The sequence below is a fragment of the Haliaeetus albicilla genome, chromosome 5, assembly GCF_947461875.1.
Source record: "Haliaeetus albicilla chromosome 5, bHalAlb1.1, whole genome shotgun sequence".
Lineage (NCBI taxonomy): Eukaryota > Metazoa > Chordata > Aves > Accipitriformes > Accipitridae > Haliaeetus > Haliaeetus albicilla.
In genome coordinates this window covers 41,044,827-41,066,296 of record NC_091487.1, presented here as the reverse complement: position 1 = coordinate 41,066,296, position 21,470 = coordinate 41,044,827, and the positions used below count along the sequence as shown (strand labels likewise).

The 21,470-nt window shown below is 35.3% G+C and overlaps 1 protein-coding gene across 2 annotated transcripts in view; it reads right to left on the bottom strand.

Annotated features, from left to right (window-relative positions):
* Positions 1 to 5,622: 5,622 nt before the first annotated feature.
* UBR1 (ubiquitin protein ligase E3 component n-recognin 1) overlaps positions 5,623 to 21,470 on the bottom strand; it is a 74,133-nt gene continuing 58,285 nt past the window's right edge. For both annotated transcript variants that reach the window (XM_069784340.1, XM_069784341.1), the window contains exons 35-47: positions 20,220 to 20,368; positions 17,832 to 17,887; positions 17,416 to 17,512; positions 16,406 to 16,473; positions 15,357 to 15,507; positions 14,437 to 14,524; positions 12,606 to 12,739; positions 11,246 to 11,354; positions 9,291 to 9,347; positions 8,723 to 8,800; positions 7,911 to 8,081; positions 7,608 to 7,709; positions 5,623 to 7,151 (exon numbers count right to left, since the gene is read on the bottom strand). In XM_069784340.1, coding sequence (XP_069640441.1) covers positions 7,010 to 7,151; positions 7,608 to 7,709; positions 7,911 to 8,081; positions 8,723 to 8,800; positions 9,291 to 9,347; positions 11,246 to 11,354; positions 12,606 to 12,739; positions 14,437 to 14,524; positions 15,357 to 15,507; positions 16,406 to 16,473; positions 17,416 to 17,512; positions 17,832 to 17,887; positions 20,220 to 20,368 — 1,402 coding nt within the window. In that variant the 3' untranslated portion in view covers positions 5,623 to 7,009. The remainder of the gene's footprint in view (positions 7,152 to 7,607; positions 7,710 to 7,910; positions 8,082 to 8,722; positions 8,801 to 9,290; positions 9,348 to 11,245; positions 11,355 to 12,605; positions 12,740 to 14,436; positions 14,525 to 15,356; positions 15,508 to 16,405; positions 16,474 to 17,415; positions 17,513 to 17,831; positions 17,888 to 20,219; positions 20,369 to 21,470) is intronic.

Genomic DNA, 21,470 nt, shown 5'->3' with positions numbered 1-21,470 from the left:
TTGTGAAAATACACCATTTATTCTTTTAATTTGTTGCTGAATCAGATCTTCCTTTTTTGTTTCACAATAGCTTCTTCTAATTCTATGAGTTATTTGGAGGACACTATCCAAAGTTTTTTGAAATCTACATTATTACTGACTGGCTCAACATCCTCATCAGATTAATTAACTCCTTCAAAGAATTAGATTTGTAAGCTGAGACTTCCCTCTACAAGAACTATGTTAACTCTTCCCTTAGCACTGCATATACCTATGTGTCTACTTCTATTAATTTCAATCACTTTATCCAGTGTGGAATTCAATAGTGCATAAGTCCTTCAACCATTTCTGAGAGCCAAAAATATTACTTCTGCATCACAGTCTGTTGTGATGGTGGTGTTGCAGAACACTGAGCACAACGGTGTCCTGAGCCTTACCAGCAGCACTAAAATTAGCTGATCCATATCAGAAAAGAACAAACACAGAAAGTTGTAGTACCTTGGGAGATCAAAATGACAGTCATGTACTTCATATTAATCAGACTTTGCAAGAGAATGTGAATTTAAAAAAATGCATTTTTTTTTCCAAATGAGTAATCAAAGTGCCACATGCGTCAATCAATAGCAACCACTTCCTCAACACAATTTTAGTCCATCTACATTTGGAAAAACAGTTCTACATGGCTCACTAACCAGAAGGTGTAAGGTAATCAGAAATAACTCAGAGAGAAACAGAAATTATTTCTGTAGATTTGTTTCATTAGGAAAAATTGAATCAAGAGGACTAAGAATATGCAAATTTTAAAAAATAAAATACCTTAACAAATAAAAAAGCAAGTGAGGGATGGTTCAGCATGATGAAAATGGTTGTAAAACAGGAAGTAAGAGCAAAATTTAAAAAAAAAAAAAAATCAACAAAAAACCCAACCCAAACCAAAAAACAGAAAAGGAAATCTTACTCTGTGTTTGAGGCAATATTTCCTAATGGCAAAATGGATTTAACTGTAAAAGCAGATAAAACCTGACATTATGCACCATTTAAAAAAATCTCTCGGTCAACTATTTAGCTTGCAGAATTATAAGAGCTGTGAGCTTACTCTTTTGATAGCTCTAGTCGAGGTCCCTGTATGATGGATTTGTCAAGAATCTGTTCTGAAAAGTAGATTTGGAAGGAAGAGTGAACTAAAATGATCATCCGAACTGAACGTCTCTGTAAAGACATAAAAAGTTCATGCAGTAATTGCTGTAACACGTTGGCATGAAGAGCAGAGGTATAACTGTCTGGCTACGTGTTTTCCCTGGCCCCTGCGCAGCTCATTTACTTTGATATGAAGAGAACACATTTTACCATAAAAGACTAGTTAATATTTGGCAAGTTAACCTTTGTCTCTCAGCCAACTGCCAAAACCTGCAGCAGTGGCTAGCAATGTGATCATTTGTGAAATTAACTGAGTATCAGCATACATTTCACAGGGAACTATCACTGTCTTGACTATTAGCAGTAATTACTTAGTCATTAGATTGTTCATTTCTATCCGGTATAGGCATTCAGAGTCCCCATCGATATACATACCTTACAAAAAGATGACAGCTCATTTTACAGTAATCAGGATAAAATTTACTTTAAATAAATGCTTTTTTCTTTGCTTTGTATGTATTAGTTTCCTCAGACAGTGGAAGTGCACCCTACATATCTAGCCTTGCTTAATAGCACCTGTCACAATAGTTTGGGTTTCCTGCAGTATTTAACATTACAGCCACTGGATCAAGAAAACAAACTCAGGTAGCAGCACAGGCTCCATCTTTAATTCTCTGTAATTTATAAAGACAAAGATAGCATTAGCAGGCCAAGCCTTTAAGCCGCAGCATCTGCTCAGATACAGAAATAAATACGATTTGGGGGACACTTCTTATCCTATTTGTTATTAATACTTAATCCAGTCAGAATTAATAACAATACATTTGTGCAACAGCAACTTCCAGAGTAAGGAACTTACCTATGCATAAAACTATCTTCTTTATGAAGTTCCTAATTTAAAAAAATGAAACATTTTAACGTTCAGTTTCTGATGAAGGCACTATGACAGGTCCTGTAGCAATTGCAACTATGATGCTCTTCCTTTAAAGCTTTCTGATTACCACTGAAAACATTTTCTCTACATTGATCATAAAGAAAAAATAATTAATAATATACAAATACAGCACATTTAGAGTTTCATATATATTAAAAAAATGAACACAGCACATTTCCTTAGAACCTAGAAACTTCCCTTCTGCAAACTGATTTTTTTTACTTGCATACAATCATACAGTTCTCTACAACGCAAGATTCTTGATATTTAAAATCTTAGAAATCATTTGGTACATGTGCTTTGTATCAGTTTCCCACTACAGGAGCACTTCAGGCTCTGCATGCACTACTCTGTAGTTCAGCGAAGAACCATAAAGGTGTGAAGCTCACAAGAACATAGATGGAGTCCCTATTTATGAGGAGGCCATCACTTAAATGGATGACCTTGTCTCACTCCTGTATGTCAATTAACTGAGGCAGACTGCCTGAGGTATGTAAATCAAATTGCTCAGTGAAGTTCTATATAAGTCTGAATTGGGAAAATAAATATTCCTAGATCACCTGCAGTATCATGAGATTGACATACATTGGGTTTGCCACTTTTAGTAAAGGTCAGCATGACTCACAGAAAAAAAAATGGGATGAAAGAAGATTGGAGGCTTTTTATCATCTAGAGTGGATTATTCCTCAGGCTGCCACAGTATGTTCAGGATAACCTTCAAGCAGAAACTCTGGTGCAACAGGATGACCTCTCTCCAAGCACTAGACTGTATCTCAATACTTGTACCCAAAGAGGGTAATATTACATTTCAGGCACTATTAAGAGGAAGGAGACATAAGGTTCTGCAGAAACCTTAGTCTATCTTCGTGAAAAAGACTAAGCACAGATCTTCACAAATATAGCAAGGACTTGAAACAATCATGAAATCCACAGTCCCCACCACCTGCTTCACAATACTTTGTTGAGGCTCATTCACTCAAGCATGAAGCCTAGAAACCTCCTAAAATTAAGTCTGATGGATTCTAAGTTGTTTGACAACCTGTAATTAAACGGCACGAACTATACTTCTTTTTTTGACACCGATCTCAGGAACAATAGTCACGCAGAAACAAAAAGAATACTCAGGTCCGGTTTTACTATTTCATGTTTAACTTTATACCTTGTCTCCTCTTACTCACCATTACATGAAATCACATATAAAATCCCTTTGAATTTCAGTTCACTCTCCTTCAATGCACATTTCCTTTCCACAGCTTCTCTTTCATGTATGCTTTTGACCACGCCGAATGTAAGTTTAAAGAAATGTAGCTAGGATTAGAAATAACTGGGTTTGAGAGACTTGTATAGGAATGGATTTTCATTACTATCCATTTGTTCTCTGTATCAAACCCCAGATTTAGCCTACCTGCAAAACAGATAAAAAGAAATAAAAGAGATTGTGCCACAGAAATGAAACAACTTTCATTTCTGAAGAAAGTATCTTTGAAGATCCCATCAGATTCTTTTAACCTATTACTTAAGTAACACTTAGATGTTGTATCACAAATCTGACTAGTTTACAACTAGATTATTCAAGGATATTGTCTAGAAAATAAAGTGGATTTGAACCATAAAGCAAAGCACATGATGGCCAAAATCCTCAATAGAATTTTGTACATTTGTACATTGCACCTTGAGATTCTTACTACACAAGAAATGGTGCTGTGGCTTTTTTCCTTTTTTTTTTTTTTCCCTAATGAATGGGCTTCTTGTTCTAACATTCTTCAGAACATTTTTGCTAATAGACATTAATCTATCTACCTTTACCTTTTACCTTTCTAGGAATTGGTTCTTAAACAAATTTGCTTTACTAAGAATAAACATAGAGAGCAACACCATTAACACCCAAACTCTGGAGGCTTAATGGTGTCCAAAGCTACAACAAAGCAGTGAGAAAGCGATGATAGCCAGCAGTTTGTAACATAAAAGGGGGCAAGAAGTACTGGCTGTTTCTATGTAAAAAGATTTCTTAGCTGTTTGCTTAGCTCTGTAATAAAACACTTTTTTTTTTTTTTTAAATATGTATCACACAGCACATTAGACCAACACCACAAACTTTCCCTTTCTAGAGGTTAAGTATCAGCCAGTTCTTCTTTGAGAAGCTGCAAAACCGGAATCACTCAACTAATCAGTTTAAGGACATCTAAATATTAAATTCTGTACTTAGGACTTCTCTCGCAAATTGAGGTAGACACTGCAGGAATTTGCATCTGTAAAATACTAGGATAAGTTTCAAGTAGAATATGTCTTTAAATAGGAAAAAGTGTGCCACCATGACTAACTGGTACAATGATAATAAAGACTACAGGGATAACTGGTATTATTTACCAGCCATTTACTAACTCTTCCCCTTTTCCATACTGACAGACCCTGCTATAATGCTCTTGTAAAATCAACTGTGAAGTGTCAAAACACCTCCAAATAAAAATTGAATAATCTATGAGAAGTTACTTTATTTCCTTTTTTTAAATATACATATACAAGATATTTTATTTCAAAAGCACAAGAACATTATACAAGTTTCAAATTTACATTTTTGCAATTAAAGATACCAATATGTGCATTATCAAATAACTTCTTCTGTCAGCTTGGATGGAACAGAAATCAGTGGCATAAGCATCTTGCGATCACTAAATACAGATTATACTCACAGTGAACAAAACTGCATAGTAATTTATGAAATGAAAGATGACCACGCTTGTCAGTGAATGACATGGGAGCCCATTTGCTGAATTAGTATGTGCAAACGTACAGAAAGATGCAACTTTCCTCTCCCACTTCTTCAGCTACAAAGAGTTTTCTAGAGCTTTAAACACGAGCTCACCTGTTCAGACCAGCTCCTGTCCTTATATACTACAGTTCAGACAGAAAACAAAATAAAGTGATCTTACTGCATATTTGGTAACGGAATTTTTGTATCAGTGAAGTGCAAGGTAACTGAAGGGTTGTTGATAAATGAATAGATAAATATCAGAGGGAAACAGTAAGTGAATACAGTTTTGGTATCAACGAGGGATACACTTGTTAGTCTTAATCCAATATTTTTGATGGCAAGAGGTGTTTTGATGACCTTAGAAATTGTCAGTGCATGCGAGTTTTTGCGACAACTGTTCTTTTAAATTCAGTATGTGTTTCAAGTACATTTTAGAGAAGACTAACAGAATTAATGTTTGTCTTTAAAGAGTTTCATATTCAGGTTTAAAATCTGAAAGAATCAAAATAAGGAGAATGGTCTTAATTGCAAGAAACAGAATACTTGAAAAATATACCAAAGCCAACTATTTATATCACCAGGGAAAGATTATAGCAAAAGTTATAAAAGAGTATTTGAAATCAGAACAGTATTTGAATTCATTGGTATTCCATTTTTAGATGAGTTATGGTGCTGTTCAGTGCACTCATACGTACTCTAAAAACTTTAAAAACCTAGGAGAACAATGGTATTTAAATCTAAATAATTATCTGTGATTCTACTATCTCTCATACAATCAGTAGGAAAAAAAAAAGAACCAAAAAGAAATAGTACAAAAACACACTAAAATGACACGAAAGAATCCAAATAGCAAAGGGGCGGAGAAATTTAGAGTACTGACAACTTCAAACTTTCATGTAGAAATGGGATTTCCTGGGAAAGCATTTTTACCCATCACATTACAAATTCTCTCATGTATATTATGGTGCAAATTCAGAAAACAGAACAATAAACATTTAGAACTGAAGCACAATCACATATCAGTGAGAGAGAGTTCAATCACAATGTGCTATTAACTACTGAAGGGCAAAGAGACAGACATAGCCACCTTTTCTTCCCTTTTCTGCTCTAACTAGCACTGAACCACTGAACATGGCCCCCCCAACACACAATTTCATTTATGCAGGCAGGGCTCCAAACAATAGTGACAGAGGATGGAAGAGTAGAGAATTCCCCAAATACGGGCAAACAAACTTACTTCTGATCCTAAAACTTGCTGCTTTTGGGCCTTGATTTTAGTCCAGCAATAGCTTTGAAGGTCTTCTACTTTACTGAAGTCTCTGGCTCTTGTATAAGTTGCAGAGCTACACTACAGCTACCTGCAAGTATTTTCATGTTTGGTTCTTGGGGAAAATCTCAGAAGACAAACTGCATAAGAAGTAAAACTAACCACAACCTAGCCAAATGGTGTAGCCCTAGACCTCTTATGATAGACAACGTTAATAGAGGACAAATTCCTTAGATAAAGTGCAGTTCTGGCAATGCGAAAAGCACAGACTTTATTTTTTGATGCAACAAGCAAGATGGTAATTCCCCCATGCACTTTCGATCCCACACTTCTCCTTTAAAGAGTTCATTAATGAAAACTCTTCATTAAATCCCAGGATATAGCTGAATGCAGGCTTTTTCTGTACAACTTAATGTTTGCTGTACCTGTCGCTACAGATTATTAAAGGCTTGGCACCATTTCCACTCCAATATTATGCCACAGACCTTGACTTATTTAAAAGCTTCACCAAGCTTGGGAAAGGAACCCAGGAAGAGAGTAAAGGAGGCTTTTCCATAGCAACACCATTTAGGTACATTCTCAAGGCATGGAAGAGACAGAAATGTGGTATGTGCCCTGAAGCACAGCATTTGGGAAGCTGTCCTCATCAAAACATGTGAGATGATTACAACTTCTCAAAAAAGGAGAAATATTTCTGGACCTGAATGTTCACTAATAATTATATAATGTGGTTTTCCCTTTTGGGAGAAAAAAAAAAAAAAGAACAAAACATATGACATGAGATTCTGTTTCAATGTATCACTAATACATCCAACCTAGAGAATCCAACAATTGTGTCTGAACTACAGAATCCACTTGACAGTAGATTATTTACTGCCACCCTCCTTTCCCTTTCCAAAGCACTGCCAAAGGTAAGAGTTTTCACTAAAAATCAAGAGACTCAGAGCAGCTGCCAGTTGAATCCAAAGAAGATCTGATTCGTTTCTTGGCTCCTGGCAATCTCCTCTATGATGCAGTGTTGCTGCCATAGCAGATGGAGCTTCCGGTAACGCTCCCGACATAAGTGCAGGGGATTGCCTCTTCTTCATAGAAGAAAAAAGGAGAATACCCAATAAGCATATCAGAATAGCAACTGACAAGCTGTTCTATTAATAGTCTAGCATTAACACTATTAACGATAGCCAGAAAATATTAAATACTTGTAGGAACACCAACTCCAACAAGTCTACTGGAAATGAAAAATTTCTACATGTGACAAGCAATGACTGCCCTTTCCAAGATGACAGTCTTTGAATATTTCTGATGAAAAGCATAAAAAATATTCTTGAGAAAAGTAAGACAGTTTAACATTACTGAAAAATGTGTATTTTTCTATTATGAATGACCCATTCATGACTGGAAACCACCAGCAGGAATTTAAAGTGAAACAATATTACAGTGCTGTACATGCTAGCAGGAAGAACATGTTGTCTAATGGGTGTAAGAAAGAAAGAGATACCAAAATGGAAATGTAGAAAGAAAGTCAAACATTTACTTACTTCAGACCTGGATCTGTTTCTCCATATTCATCCAAGTAGGGAGCAGGATATAAGCAGCCCCTCGTTTTACCTTCAATGAGGACAACTCTGCATTCCCTGATTCTTAAGGAAAAAATAGCTACATTTAAAATACAAGACAACTCCCAGCAGGTTCTTAACTTTTTGGTGAGCTATATCTTTGGTCAAAACAATGTTTCTTCATCTCACACAAAAAGAATAAAGTGCTTTGACAATGTTGCAAATTTTGACATTCAAATATTTCCCTTTACTCTTTAACACATTAAATTCTGGCTAGCTACTTACTTGAGAAACATACAGACTCCAGCTCCGCATTGAAGCGCATGAGAAGTACAGGCTCCCAACTCCTCCCCATTCACCAGTTCCTGACAGCAAGTATTCTGGGAACACAACATAGCCCCACAGAATAAACACAATACTGGATGTTTTTGTTCATCATCAGAAGACCGCGGACATCTAAAAGAAGTATAACCAGAATGTTATTGCAGGAGTCAAAACTTTAGAAGAAATGTTAAAAATGGATAATGTTCCTTAAAGAAACAACAGCTCCCCACCCCCCCAAACCACAAACAAACAAAAACTTTAGAGATACTATGTCATAATCATATTTCACATATCTCCCTCCTTTGGCTATGTTTTTACATTGCTTGAAATATTTTTTCTGCAAGATATGTCCTTGAGCAGGAGGTTAGACTAGATGATCTGCTGAAGTCCCTTCTAACCTGAATTATTCTATGACTCACTCTTCCTGGCATAAAACAGTGCCAACCTTCTGGGCTTGTTGTGTCCAGTGCAAAAATAATTTTCAGGCTTACAGCCAAACCAAATGCACATTGCACTAGTGAGAGATGACCTGCAGATTAAGCTATAATAATTTTATATGGTACCCTATCAAACACAAGTGATTTCATTTAGTAAGCTGTTGTGTTTCAGATTTAAAATGGACATGTGCTAATATTGGCCAGTATAACCATAACAGTGCCTTCACTTCATTTCTGTACATAGTTTTAAACACCGGTTACAGTAGCTGCAAGAACACAAAAGAGACTAAAAGCGACAAAACACCTAGGAAGACAGCTACATAGGTCACATCTTACCTAAACTGAGAGGCTTGGTTCAGAAGGCAGCTATAGTCTTCAGGAAGCTCTATTAAACTATTTCTTTTCCTAGGATACCTGGGTAAGTGAAAAAGAACTATTATCAGAATAATAAAGATCGCAGCAAAGAACAGAATAGACAGCTATAAATTCCTGCTAAGCTTTCGGTCCTTTCTGCAAACTTCTGCAGTTCTAGAGCAGTTCTTCAGTCCTAGAAGGCCAAGTGAGAGGCACCATATGCGAGCTTCAGCATTTCTATGTTCCAGCAAAGGTGACGAAATTAAATTTCATATGTAACCTACATGTATGAATACATTTCATATTTCAGTTAGCTTCTGTTTCTTCCTGTAGTAAGCTAGATAACTTTTCATTGAGAATGTACAACATTGTTAGACGAGTCACTGCATGAGGAAAAATATACAACCATTGAAAGAGAAAAGTACTTTTGGTAGTAGAGCAGGAGGAAAAAAATACAAGCACTCTAACTTGCCCACAACAACCATTGTTTCAACAGTTTAAAGTAAAAAAACAGAAGAAAAAACAACAATGACAACAAAAACAAACTTACCTTATTGCAATGCTTTTCCCCTTCAAACAACTCAACACCACTGGGTCAGCACACCACCTATTTCAAACAAACATTTGCAGATGATAGTGTTTGATAATAATATACATTTAGGATCACTAAACTAAACTAGTAAGCAATAAGCAAACACAGAGCACGGATAAAGCATTGATAGTTCTAGTTAAAACTTCATGAGGAAAACCAGCTATTCTTTACAGTTTTGCTTCAGGAAAAGAATTTAAGTTTGTATACAAGAGAAAAACCTACGTGAAAAATAACAACATTAAAATTATCAACATGAACATGAAAACACAGAGTTAACACAGAGTTCAAAAATGCAAGCAGTCTTCAGACATATTCAAGTTCTCAAAGTGCACTACAATCCACAGCTCCTTTTGGAATGTATCTGCCGAAAGCCACAGCACAAGAAAATATCATACACGCTACTACGAAAATATTTAATGTTTTTATTTAATAACCATCACCCAATGGTTATTTTACCATGCTTTATTGCATGTTGTATGCTTGCTTAGAATAGCCAAATGTGTCTACCAAAACAACAGTAAATATTGGCAAGTTACAAAACAGAGGAATTAGTATGTCTAAGATATCTTTTATGTTATTTCTACAAAAAGGAAGAGAAGGAAGAGAGAGAACTGTAGCAGATGGTCAATCTAGTAAGCTTCATTTAACACATTTCGCAACAACCATCAAATTTAGTCTTCTGAAATAAGATTCTTTCAAAAAACATATGGGAACTTGCAGGATGATTTGACAACTGTTACTATTACGTTAAATATGTAGCCTCCTACTTGACACCTTTTTTTTTTGACTGGGAGCACTGCGATGGATTTGTTAGCCCTGCCTCTAGTGATCATTTTCTAATGTTCACAAGCACCTATCCTCTGTCTTCTCAAAACCATAATGGTGCTTATAAGAGGAAACATGTAGGAACATATAAGACAAACATATTTAATAATTTACTTCTGAAAATGCTATGAATTTCCAAGTGATTATATATACTACAAATGCAATTAATCATAGCAAAATTGTATGTAGGGAATTGTTTAGGTCAGCTACATGGACTGTAAGTTGGAGTCAACAGCTCAAAATGTCCCTAAATTGAAGGAATCTAGACAACAAAACAGAACAGAGGTGTAAAAAACAAAACAAAACAAAAACACAAAAACAAACCCAAACAAAAAAAACCCAAAAAACCATACCAAAAAAAACCCCAAGCCCCCCAAAACCCACCAGAAAAAACTAGCGTGAGCCAGAGATTTTTGCCAAGATACAGGAATAATAATTAATGCAACCAAGTGTTCAAACAGTCACATTAAATACACAGAGACATTCTCCAACACAATATAGCAGGATTCTTCTCAGAATTAGTGGTGGGAGAGGGTGGGGGTGTTTGTCTGTTCATTTTAACTTGTGTTTTTGAATGGAGAATTTTATCAATTATTTCTTTACCACTAGATTGCAATGTACATAATACTCAAATAGTACCTTTTAGCTAACTGAAACATTCATCAGTCTATTTTGGAAGTCCAGAGAAGAAATAGTAGAAAGCCTCACCCTGCCAGCTACATAATTTTCCATATTCTTATTTTATAGCTCGTGTAATCAGCACTTGTGCTGTGGACAGATTAAAAATAGGCCAATAAACAGTAAGTGGCATACCATGCAAGCAAAGGTTTATGGCAACTTCTTTCTGCATGAATGATTTCATGTAGGTCCGCAAGCATTAGTCCCTTTAACTATAATTGTTTAATGTTTGAATTACCACAAAATATAGAATGTTTTATGTTTTAAGAGATTCAGTATAGTGCACATCAACTAAATGTTTAGAACTCTAGTATGAATTTGAGCTCAATCGCTTATTAACAAATCTGATTCAGAATTCCCATAGGGCCATCACAACAGAAAAACATGGCCTGCCCAGTCCCAATTAGTACCTTTGAAGCAGTGGATTTACTGTGTCCCAATATTCCTGGAAAAGCAGGAACAAATTGGTAGGTAGAGAGAGGTAACTACAAAGTGCCTTGAATTGCCCTTCTTCAGAAACTGCAAAAAAACCCCAACAAGAAAACATGAGCAACTGTTAAAAGTGTTTCAGCACTGCTGAGTAATTCACTCAAAACTAAAAATCTCCTGATCCATTTTCCATTGAATAATATGTATCTTACAGCTTCAGCATAGCTCCTAGATAGTAAAATTGGATGCAATTCCACTGACTTAATCAGAGCTATAATAATTTGCATTAGCTGAGGATCTGCTTTAGGTTTAACAAATCTGACATATATTACTAAAGTAATTTTTAAGTCATGCATAAGTCACTGTAATAACAGAATTCTTTGCTTAAATTCCATTTCACTGCATAATATGTAACACGTTAGTGCAGCAGATTTCTGTACTTAATGCGTTTTAGCTTTTTGCTATCCTTTTGGCCTGCAACAATATTAAATTTTGCTATGATCAAGTCAGTGCTAACACACAACAAAGTTGGGATAATTTAATAGTTTGCTGGGTGGTCATTTATTTTCTCTGCTACAGAAAACAGCATTGCTGATTCACCAGGAAGACTCCTCCCTATAGAATCAAAGTTCCAGACTAATGGTAAGGACAATAGCATATCCCAAAGTGCAGACATTTTGACTGGTATTTCCTAATCAAATTCAAACTTAGTTCATAGTTTATATAAATCAATTTAAGATGCTATATTTTGCCTCAGTTCTTCATTGCAATTTTGATCCTTCTTTCCAAATAGTTGATGATTCTATGCTTCACTGCATTTTGACAGAAGACAAAAATATTTATTTTGCGGTTTAGTATCCGTAATGCATTAGGATCATTTAAGGAAGGGGTTTAAGATTTATAATGTGCTTTATCTCTACTTGGCTCTGTTTTCCTGAATCCCTATGTCTTTATAATTTACCAACATTAGCAACTGCACAAAAAGGTTCGGTTGCTTTTTTAAATATACTCCAGGCTATTTCTCAGATGATGTAATCTCAGCCCCTAGAATTATCCTTACATCACAGAACCTTTGTATCCACAGACACTATCAACACATCATTGATAATTCATGTATTTGCACATACTCAGAAGTAACTGTTTTCCATGCAAAGAAGGCTGAGACAACTCAGCTTCTCATGCCTGCTCCTTCTCATACAAATTAGTATTTCCTTTTCTCCCCAAGTCTTACTTTAATGTATTAACTATTGTTAAGTTATTGTGAACATTTAAAAATCCCATTCTTCCAAGAAAACAGTAAACACAGTCAGTATATAGATACATTTGCTTCTTCATATTTACCTTGTAGTAGTTCCTCAGGTGGAGAAACTCCCAGCAAATAATGAAAAAACATAGCAGCACAACGAAGGTAAGGCATGATGCCTTTTCTAACACAATCCCACACAAGCCAGCCTGGAATATCCTGACTAAAACAACTGCAATACACAAAGGAGAAAGAGCTGCAGTAGTTCACAGGGCAAATCCTTCTAGCACTTTCACATTTTGGCTAACATTGGTAGAATGGCAGCTGTGTAGAAGCAACACTGATGCACCCCAAATTCTGTGAAACACAGCCACTAGTACCTAACTTCTGACTTCCCCTTTGCCTAAGGAATGAATACTGATTTTACGTAGAACACTTACATTAAGCCTTCAAATTATCTCAACTTATATTTTTCAGAATTGTAAAAAATAAATAGCCCATACATAGCTGTCCATCTCTAGGTAACTCAACCTGAATTAAACTGTGCAATACAGCATCGCACATAGAGCAATCAATTCTTACACTGGTTGTTTTTTATTACCAAAAGCCAGCAATTTTTTGAAATGGTGAAAGTTTTTCATTCAGTTGGGTGTTTTGAATGCAATTCAAAAAAATGCGAAAAAAACAAACATAAATACTCTTCAGGAACAACAAAACCAACAGAATTAAAAAATTAATACCTCATACTTCATTATGGCAGTCAAAACAGTAACACTCAGATTGTTTAAAATAAAACTATACTAATCCCATTTTTGACAAAAAATACTGGAATGATACTCATCTTGGTAATTATTCTTGTAGCTTGTGCAATATGAGCATTTAGTCTAAACTTCGTAGTAAATTTAACTTACTTACAGTGCCCCTGTTTTCTAAAAATTTTAAAGTTTGGTTAACTTCACATTTATGTGAACAGGATGTTCACACAAATGTTGACCAGGACCTCCTGAGGAACAACCTGTAAAGCTGTATTATAACATCACAGACCATTGCAAAATTATTATGCAGATCGTGTTTTTTAAGCACATATAGGTCAGAGTTAGAAGACGGCAATGCATACACAGAAATCAAAACACTAAAAGTTTCAGAGTCGGGTTGCCGAAACTTTGGCATTTAATTCTGCACCTAAGCATCTCAGTATGGTGACCTATTTTCCAAAATACACAGCACCTATGATTCCAAGCTCACGCCTCAAAAATTACTCCTATTATTTAAATACCAGATTTTAAATATTTAGAAATTTAGACCTAAAACTTTTAGACAAGCGGGTAGCATTGTCAATCCTTAAGAAACATATCTTTGCAACTGGCCTTGGTGAACATAAATCAAAGTAGAATTTGTAGAGGGTGCATCCATATTTTCTAGTTTATTTCACACACAGATACTGAAGTACTCAAGAGTCTGTAGCTATACCTATCAAAACAGTCTGAAAAGATGGGGACTAATGCTCAAACAAATAAGCAACTGTGTTTAGCTTCACACTTCTCCCCCTTTTACAGTAGAACCATTTCTTTCTTTCTGGCTTCCATCTATAATTGAGATATCTAAAAAAACCCAATCAAAGCAAAGAAAAATAACTACAATAGTTAGTGGTTGCATTTCTCTCCAGAACAGATATAGGTATTTTTTCATCCTTAGACTAAGAATTTACTCTGTTGTCCACAAAAAGTAGCTATTTTAACTAAAAGTGTTCCTTTCACCAGTTTTCTTTTTTCCGGTGTTCAAGAGTACGGGAAGTAAGCATGAGGCATTGTACTAACCCCCCATACAAAAAGGATAATTTTTTTCCTGTTTTCTGTGTTGTTCAGGTCAATCCCTGTGGATTGTCATCTTTCTAGGAAAACGCAATGCTATAACTGAACTGCTACTTACCCACCGGTGTACTGGCAAACCTCTCTACAGAAAGACTGTGCAGACCGTGCCTCCTCACTGTTGTCAGATGATTGAACAGTAGGGGATTCTGCACATAAAAAGATGAATCCCACTGTAAATGCACTTAATTTTCTTTTTTTCACGTATACTGAGCTTTTTTTTTTTAATTGCATTACAGAAATATTTCCACTTTATTTTGCTTAATTCTTTTCTATTTGCTGTTTTTAACCTAACAAATATTCTTCTAAAACTGCATGCTATAAAGAAAAATCAGGATTACCACCTCACTGCTCATCCTCATGTAAAAACTGCTTCTTTCCCTCAAAGTTTTGAAGTTATTGTCCTACATAGATTAAGTTACAGGATTTTTTTTTTTAATTTTAAAATTCCATCATGCTGAAGAAAAAGGAAGTAGCTAGGAAGCCTATAGGTTAATGGCAGTTTTTAACAGTAGTATGAAATACAGAGAAAAGTGAAATTCTATCCCATCAGTTGACAGGATTCCATATTTTAGCTCTGGGTATTTACTAGGTTGAAGGGTAAAGAAAAGTTTATTTCCCAAATCCATACTAACTGTCACTGTACAGCTCGGAGTGCTGTTACTGGGCAGAGTCTTGCTTCTCCTACAATGAGTGAAAAGGGTAAAGTTACCACTCCGGAATGACTGACTTGAACAAGTCCTAATATATCAATAACTATTTTGTTTTCTTAGGCTAAGTGCACAGAAGTGAAATAATAAAATGCTCTGAAAATGATGTAGTGCTATTTATTTTTTACCAGAAAAGAGTTATTACTACCTAGCACCAAGTGTCATTTATTATGAGGAAGTTTATACCTGGAAGACACTAATGGCATCCATCCATTATATCTAAGAAATTGTGTAAAAATGCCAGAATAATCCAACCCAAATACACCTCTACCTGTTGCTGAAGAGACGACAATTTGTGTTATGTGTGCCAGTGTTGTCAGATGGAAGAGGTAGAGGTGGTTATAGGCTGAACTAATTGATGAAGGTTGCAAGTCTACAGCATCCTCCCAGTATAAAGACGGAAAGGATAACACAACTCCCACCTACAGTGAAAGGGAAGGAGCAAATATTAAATATGGTAATAGCTACATGTGTAACAGAAATTATATTCTCACTATACATTTATGTTTCATTTCTGCAGTCAATTTAAATATGTTCACTTATCTTGCAAGTTTTAATTCACAAAGCGTAGCAAAAACTCATTAGAAAATATTAACCATTTGCACCACTCTAGCATGTGGGAAACTCAGATATAGTTCCATTGTAATTGCCAGTTTCGAGCTAAACCATGAAAGCTTGTCCAATTCCTAGAAAGCTCAATTTCTGGGGTTTGACATAAGACGAAGCACATTGAAAAAAGTGAGAAGCGAAACTAAGCATCAGTTAGAAAGGCAACCAGGGCAAAACAGGTTTTATTTTGGTAGGTTTGGTTTTTTGTTTAGGTTTTGTTGGCTTTTTTGTTGTTTGGTTTTGTTTGGTTTTGTTAACAGTAGAAGAAACTATAATACAGATTGTATTAAGAACAGAAAGAAGAGGCTAAGAAGAGTAAAGACAGTAACGAGAGTGAATGTGAGGGAATCAGAAGGTATGAGAGGCTTATTGAGACAAAGGGAAAGTGAGGAAAATAAGCTGAGTGGGTGCATTTCTCCGGGTTTTTTTGAGGTTTGATAGCAATGGAGGTGGTAAAAAGATGAGTGAGACTGCAAGCATGAAATTCACTAAGAGTGAGACTGCAAAGACTTGCAAGCTAGAACAGCAGAACTAAACATAAACACTTGTATATAGCAGACGTAATCATTTGATTGTTTGCGGCACTCACATATAATTTGACTCACATAAGTGAGCAGATAATGCAGGACTACCTACATGGTAAAGTACACAAAAATCCATGCTAAAAAAAAAAAGAAATACTAATATGAAGAATAAAATAAACCTGCTTACCAAAATGTGGAACATATCTACTTCTAAGAGGGATGGAGTGTCCTCCACTTTAAAGTTTGGTAGAAGAACTACAAAATAAAGGTATCGGTTATGCATTTGATATGTATTTTGTTCTTTTGGATTGAACTGCAATATCAGAATCTGATTTTAAAGCCTCTATAATATCTGCATTTTCATCAAAAAAAGTCCAAGTTTCTGAACTAAGGAAGTACGTATTTAATTAACTGCTTACCACTTATTTAATTGATTGTACACTTGTTTAGATATTTCCACATGCCAAACCAGCTCACAATTTTAATGACTATATCTTCAAAGTTCTGAGATAAAAATCTTTGATTTATTTCTCCAGCTTTAATAAAGCACACACAGTGTTAAGGATGAAGTCCACAAATGTACTTAAGTGCTGCAACACTGGATTCCTCACAACCTAACCCAATACAAAAGCCTGTACCACACATAAGAATCCTATCAAATAGAAGGCAAGTCAAAGAGTGGAATTCACAAAGGCCGCCATGCTAACCTAATCAGTAAGAAACATGGACAATAGCAATGTGTTTCAAACTAGCTCTCCCTGAGACCAAAATACCTCAAACTAGGCTGCAAGCAGCCTTTTGAAAGTACTAAAGAGATGAAGTCTCACAAATAAGAGAGAGGAATACCTGTTTTGTGGCTTTATGCACCTGTTTAGCATAGAATTTGAGTGATTTCGAACATTGCCCAAAATAGATTGTTAGTCATCTGTAAATATTCCAGATCTGAGTATCTCCAGGCCTGGGTTATCTATCATAGAGGATTTTTGAGGGAATTCAGTGATACAGGGCTGGGTTAACAGAATTATTGATGACTTAACTTCAAGCAATACTCCATGATTTCAGGCAACATTACATAAATTGAAGTTAGCACTGTTGTCAGTAGTCTAACCTTTGCTTCTATGCTGTGTTAATGTGTGTGCCATTTTGCAATAGAAACTTCTGCAACACAAAAGGTAGTAAAGAAAAGGAATAGAATACCTCCTAGAAGACGAATTAGATGTTTCTGAATCAGGACCTGTGGTGATGTTGTTCTCTGAGCAGCTGCAAACTGCACTAATGCTTTAAGGCCACTGTGCTAGAGCGCAAGAGAAAATGGTTGGACAGGAAAAAAGGAGAGATACAATAGTGAATTAAAGCTGTAAAAACATATCTACTTCTACAAACAGAAGACACACTGATAAATGAATTTAATATGAACTTCCATGTATAAGTAAAAACATTATTCTTCCAAAATGCTCTTTATGTTATCAGTCTAAATGTTGAGAGCTATCCCTCAACAGAGAATGATCTTGACATTAGCAGTTTCAACAGTAAGTTTTTATATATGTGCCTGTATTATATATATATATAAACTTTTTTGTATAAAATGTATTGCATATCTTGCTTGCCCATACCTGTCTATTTTGTAGAGATCCAAATAAAGGCTTGCCCTCTGTTTCCAAGAGGTTTTCTTAAAATTAAACACAGAAAAAATTAAATTGCTTTGTTCTACAGGAAATAACATAACATTTCTGTTAGAATACACTTAGTCCAAGATTAATTTATTCTTACTATATGTACTTCTTTTTAAAGCTCAACTTTATTCTGATAAGAGAATTCTCTTAAAAAAAAAAAAAAATCTATCGTACATGGTGCTGAATGTTTCCCAGATAAATGGTTGTAACAAGCTTTTTAAAAACATTTGGTGTTCAGATCTTGCTAACTAGGGATTTAAAGGAACACTGTTTCATGTGAATGATGATAAGACATTCTACAGATTTAGTTGTATTTTCCATTACCCTTATACAATGCTCAAAAACATGAAGTTATGTTTACAGGGATGCTATACAGCCATCTTACCCTAAGACTTGCACTACTGCATTTGACTGTAGTTTAACAAAAATAATTTGAAAACAGAATTCCCAAGCTTGAATACAATTCAGCTTTCCTCCCTGGGTGCATTGGTTCTGGAGGGATAATGAAGAGAAAATAAGCCAATAAAAATAAGAAACAAAATTAACTCAATTGAGTAAAAAAGTATCAATTTAAATGTTTTTGTGCTTTAGTCACTTTTCAGATATGAATCAGTACACTTCAAAATCTTGGAATTTTTTTTGTTAGAGATTTTTTGGTTTGGAGGTTTTTGGTTGGTTTTTTTTTTTTAATCATCTCTAACAAAAAATGAAAGTGTTTTAACTTGGCACTTCCACACATCAGTTTAACACATAACGTGCAGTTGCTGAGGAAACAAGGGAAAAAAAAATCAGATTTGTATTTTTAAGTGTCTGGCTTCGGGCAATAAAAGCAATCCATATCCCCTGGGGCAATGGTGCTTGGAACCTCCTCTAGAGACTCCACTAATGCAGGTAGCTAAGGTTCCTTGCCTAGACAGCTTGGCTACATGGCTGTTAAATGGTTTTAATAATGCATCCTATGACTAGATTCAAAAGCAGCATACTAGAAGCTATGCAGTTTTGCTTTACAATTCCATGGAAGCCTGCTATACTTGTAAACAAAAATGAATCCAAGGAAGTGGTGTGGCCTAGGACAGGTCAGACTGTCACAGTGGTCCCTCTGGTTTTATAATCTTGGCCTAGTAAGGCATCTGAATTTTCTATTTCTGACATATGGCTTTGATATCACATCTGTGATAACAGGTACTTCATTTATACACTTGCTGGCAAACTAATTCCTGACAGCCACTGAGGTCTTTTTTTCAGATATCAAATGAAAACAATCTGCACAGCATTAAGTGCATTAATGTTAATAGAGCTGGGTGGCTTCCAGTCCTCTCCCGACCCATTTGAAAACTGACAAAATCCAACACTAAAAAGATGCAATCAGTTTTCCTGACTATTCCTGCCTTATCAGAATATTCCCAAGCCTCCTAAAAACTTTTTGAACTCTTGATACTCCAGTTGGGTCAAGTCCACTATAGGTTTAAGGTAGATAGACTACACTTGTACCTCAACAGCTTCATCAAGAAAAAATGGCATACTTGGCAAATCATATTTATGAAGATGTACAATTACATTCTCAATTCCTTCAGCATGCATTTCAGACTTATCTCTTGCCTCTCTCCCTGCCTGGAAGCCACTACAGATTTATCTACAGCTTCATGTTTATTACACAAACTTTTTTGTGCGTATCGTACAGACATGAAATGAGACTGACTGCTAAAGAGGTACATTATCCCCCAAAATGCAATCATTTTTATGGTAATTATTTTGCCTTCAAAAAGAGATTCATGCCAGAGAACGTTTGTTGGTTTGTTGGGTTTTTTTTCTACCAGGTATCTGCTTAGCAATTTCAGAATACAAAAGACCATATTTCTTCTACAAATTCCATGAGAATGCTTTGAGAAGAGCAACAAAAAGAAATAATAAGAGGGAGTACTATTTCACAGCTGTTAGATATTTAGCTGTGTAGGAGACGCCTGCAGGTCAATGATCTGTGGCAGCCTGCAGATATTCATTGAACATGCTTAATGTTACAATCAGTAACGTGGAACATGATCACTCCCTGCTCTCTCAGATTAAACTCATGAATGTTCGCATTCCATATCTTATTTTATAAACTACCATCTAACTAAATAATCCTATTATTTATATTGTATTATGGAATATCACTATTAATATATATGCAATTACATATAATATACATTGTTACACTATTACATATTGCTTATTTATGTAGAACTATTATTATTATTATTTATACAATCAGATTGTATAAAATTATACAATCAAACTACTGTAAGATTTTCAAGTAATGAGAAGGAATAAACCCAAATTACGCTTTACCTATACACTGGATGGTAAAAGCACATGTGCTCCAGGTCATCATAGGAATCCGGTAATCAGCTTCATTTGGAGCAACTTTTAGCCCAACTCTATAAATGGTGGTGGCAAAGAGAATAAGCATCTCCTTGATACTGCTTGAGTATTTGGCTCTGCAAAAGCAAGCCAAGATAATTACAGCCTGAATTATTAATAGTGCTTATTACTTACTGGTCAATCACTAACAAAGTCTAAGTTATTTATGAAAGAATTCCTGAGTACAAAGGCCCTTTGTCTGTACAGAGGAGAAAAAAAAAATATTAGTTTCCAATAGTAAACAAGTACCTTGACATAACAGGCTCTACCAATTGAGAGATTAATAGCTGCCACGCTGGAAGGAGTCTATTTCTGTATACCATATTGTAATTTGCATTCAAAAAATGCGAACATTTAAATCAAAGTAAAATAAAATGAAAAAAACAAATGCAAGTAAGCAAGTGTAATTTTAAGTGCTGGTGTGAAAATATATCCCATCTCATAAGGCACCAAAAATGTAAAGAAAGGCATTTTCAATATGTTTTAAAACATATTTTTTACCATTTAAGCTCCTTTCAACTGACATTGGGTTAATTTATGTAAATGCATTTACATGCAGAAAAGTGCCTAGGCAAAAACATGCACAATTTTAATGGCTTGTGTTTTTTCAAAGTCATACACAGAACTTCATAACAGAAATATAGGACATTCATATTAATTCTCCAAATCTCTACAGCCAAAATAATTGTACCACGAAGTTTGAGTTTAGCCAGGCTCATCCTTAAACACTACATTGTTTGAGCGCAAACTATAGAATCTTTCCCATGGAGATCAGTTATCAAGAATGAATGTGATTCACCTTTCTGATGACATACATATCTGCTATTTATAAAAATAAGTGCTTTGCATAACTATGATGTCAGGCAGAAGTAGCAGAAGTACAGTACTTATAGCGTGATCTAAAAGGAAGACAGCTGAGTACACTTGAAAAGTATCCATTCATTCTGTTTTAGCGGGTGAGCACTTTTGCCCACTGGAATAGAAACAGACAACACAGCCCTATCCCTTTGAGTAATGTATATTACATTATTGCATCCAAAACCAAGTGAAATTTATCCCTGAAACAGACACATAGCAGGAAAATTTAGGCAGACAGACATTAAATAACTTGCCTAGTGATACAGGAAGTGACCCAAATCACTGGAATTGTGGATTAGAAGTTTCCAGACTCCTAGCTTT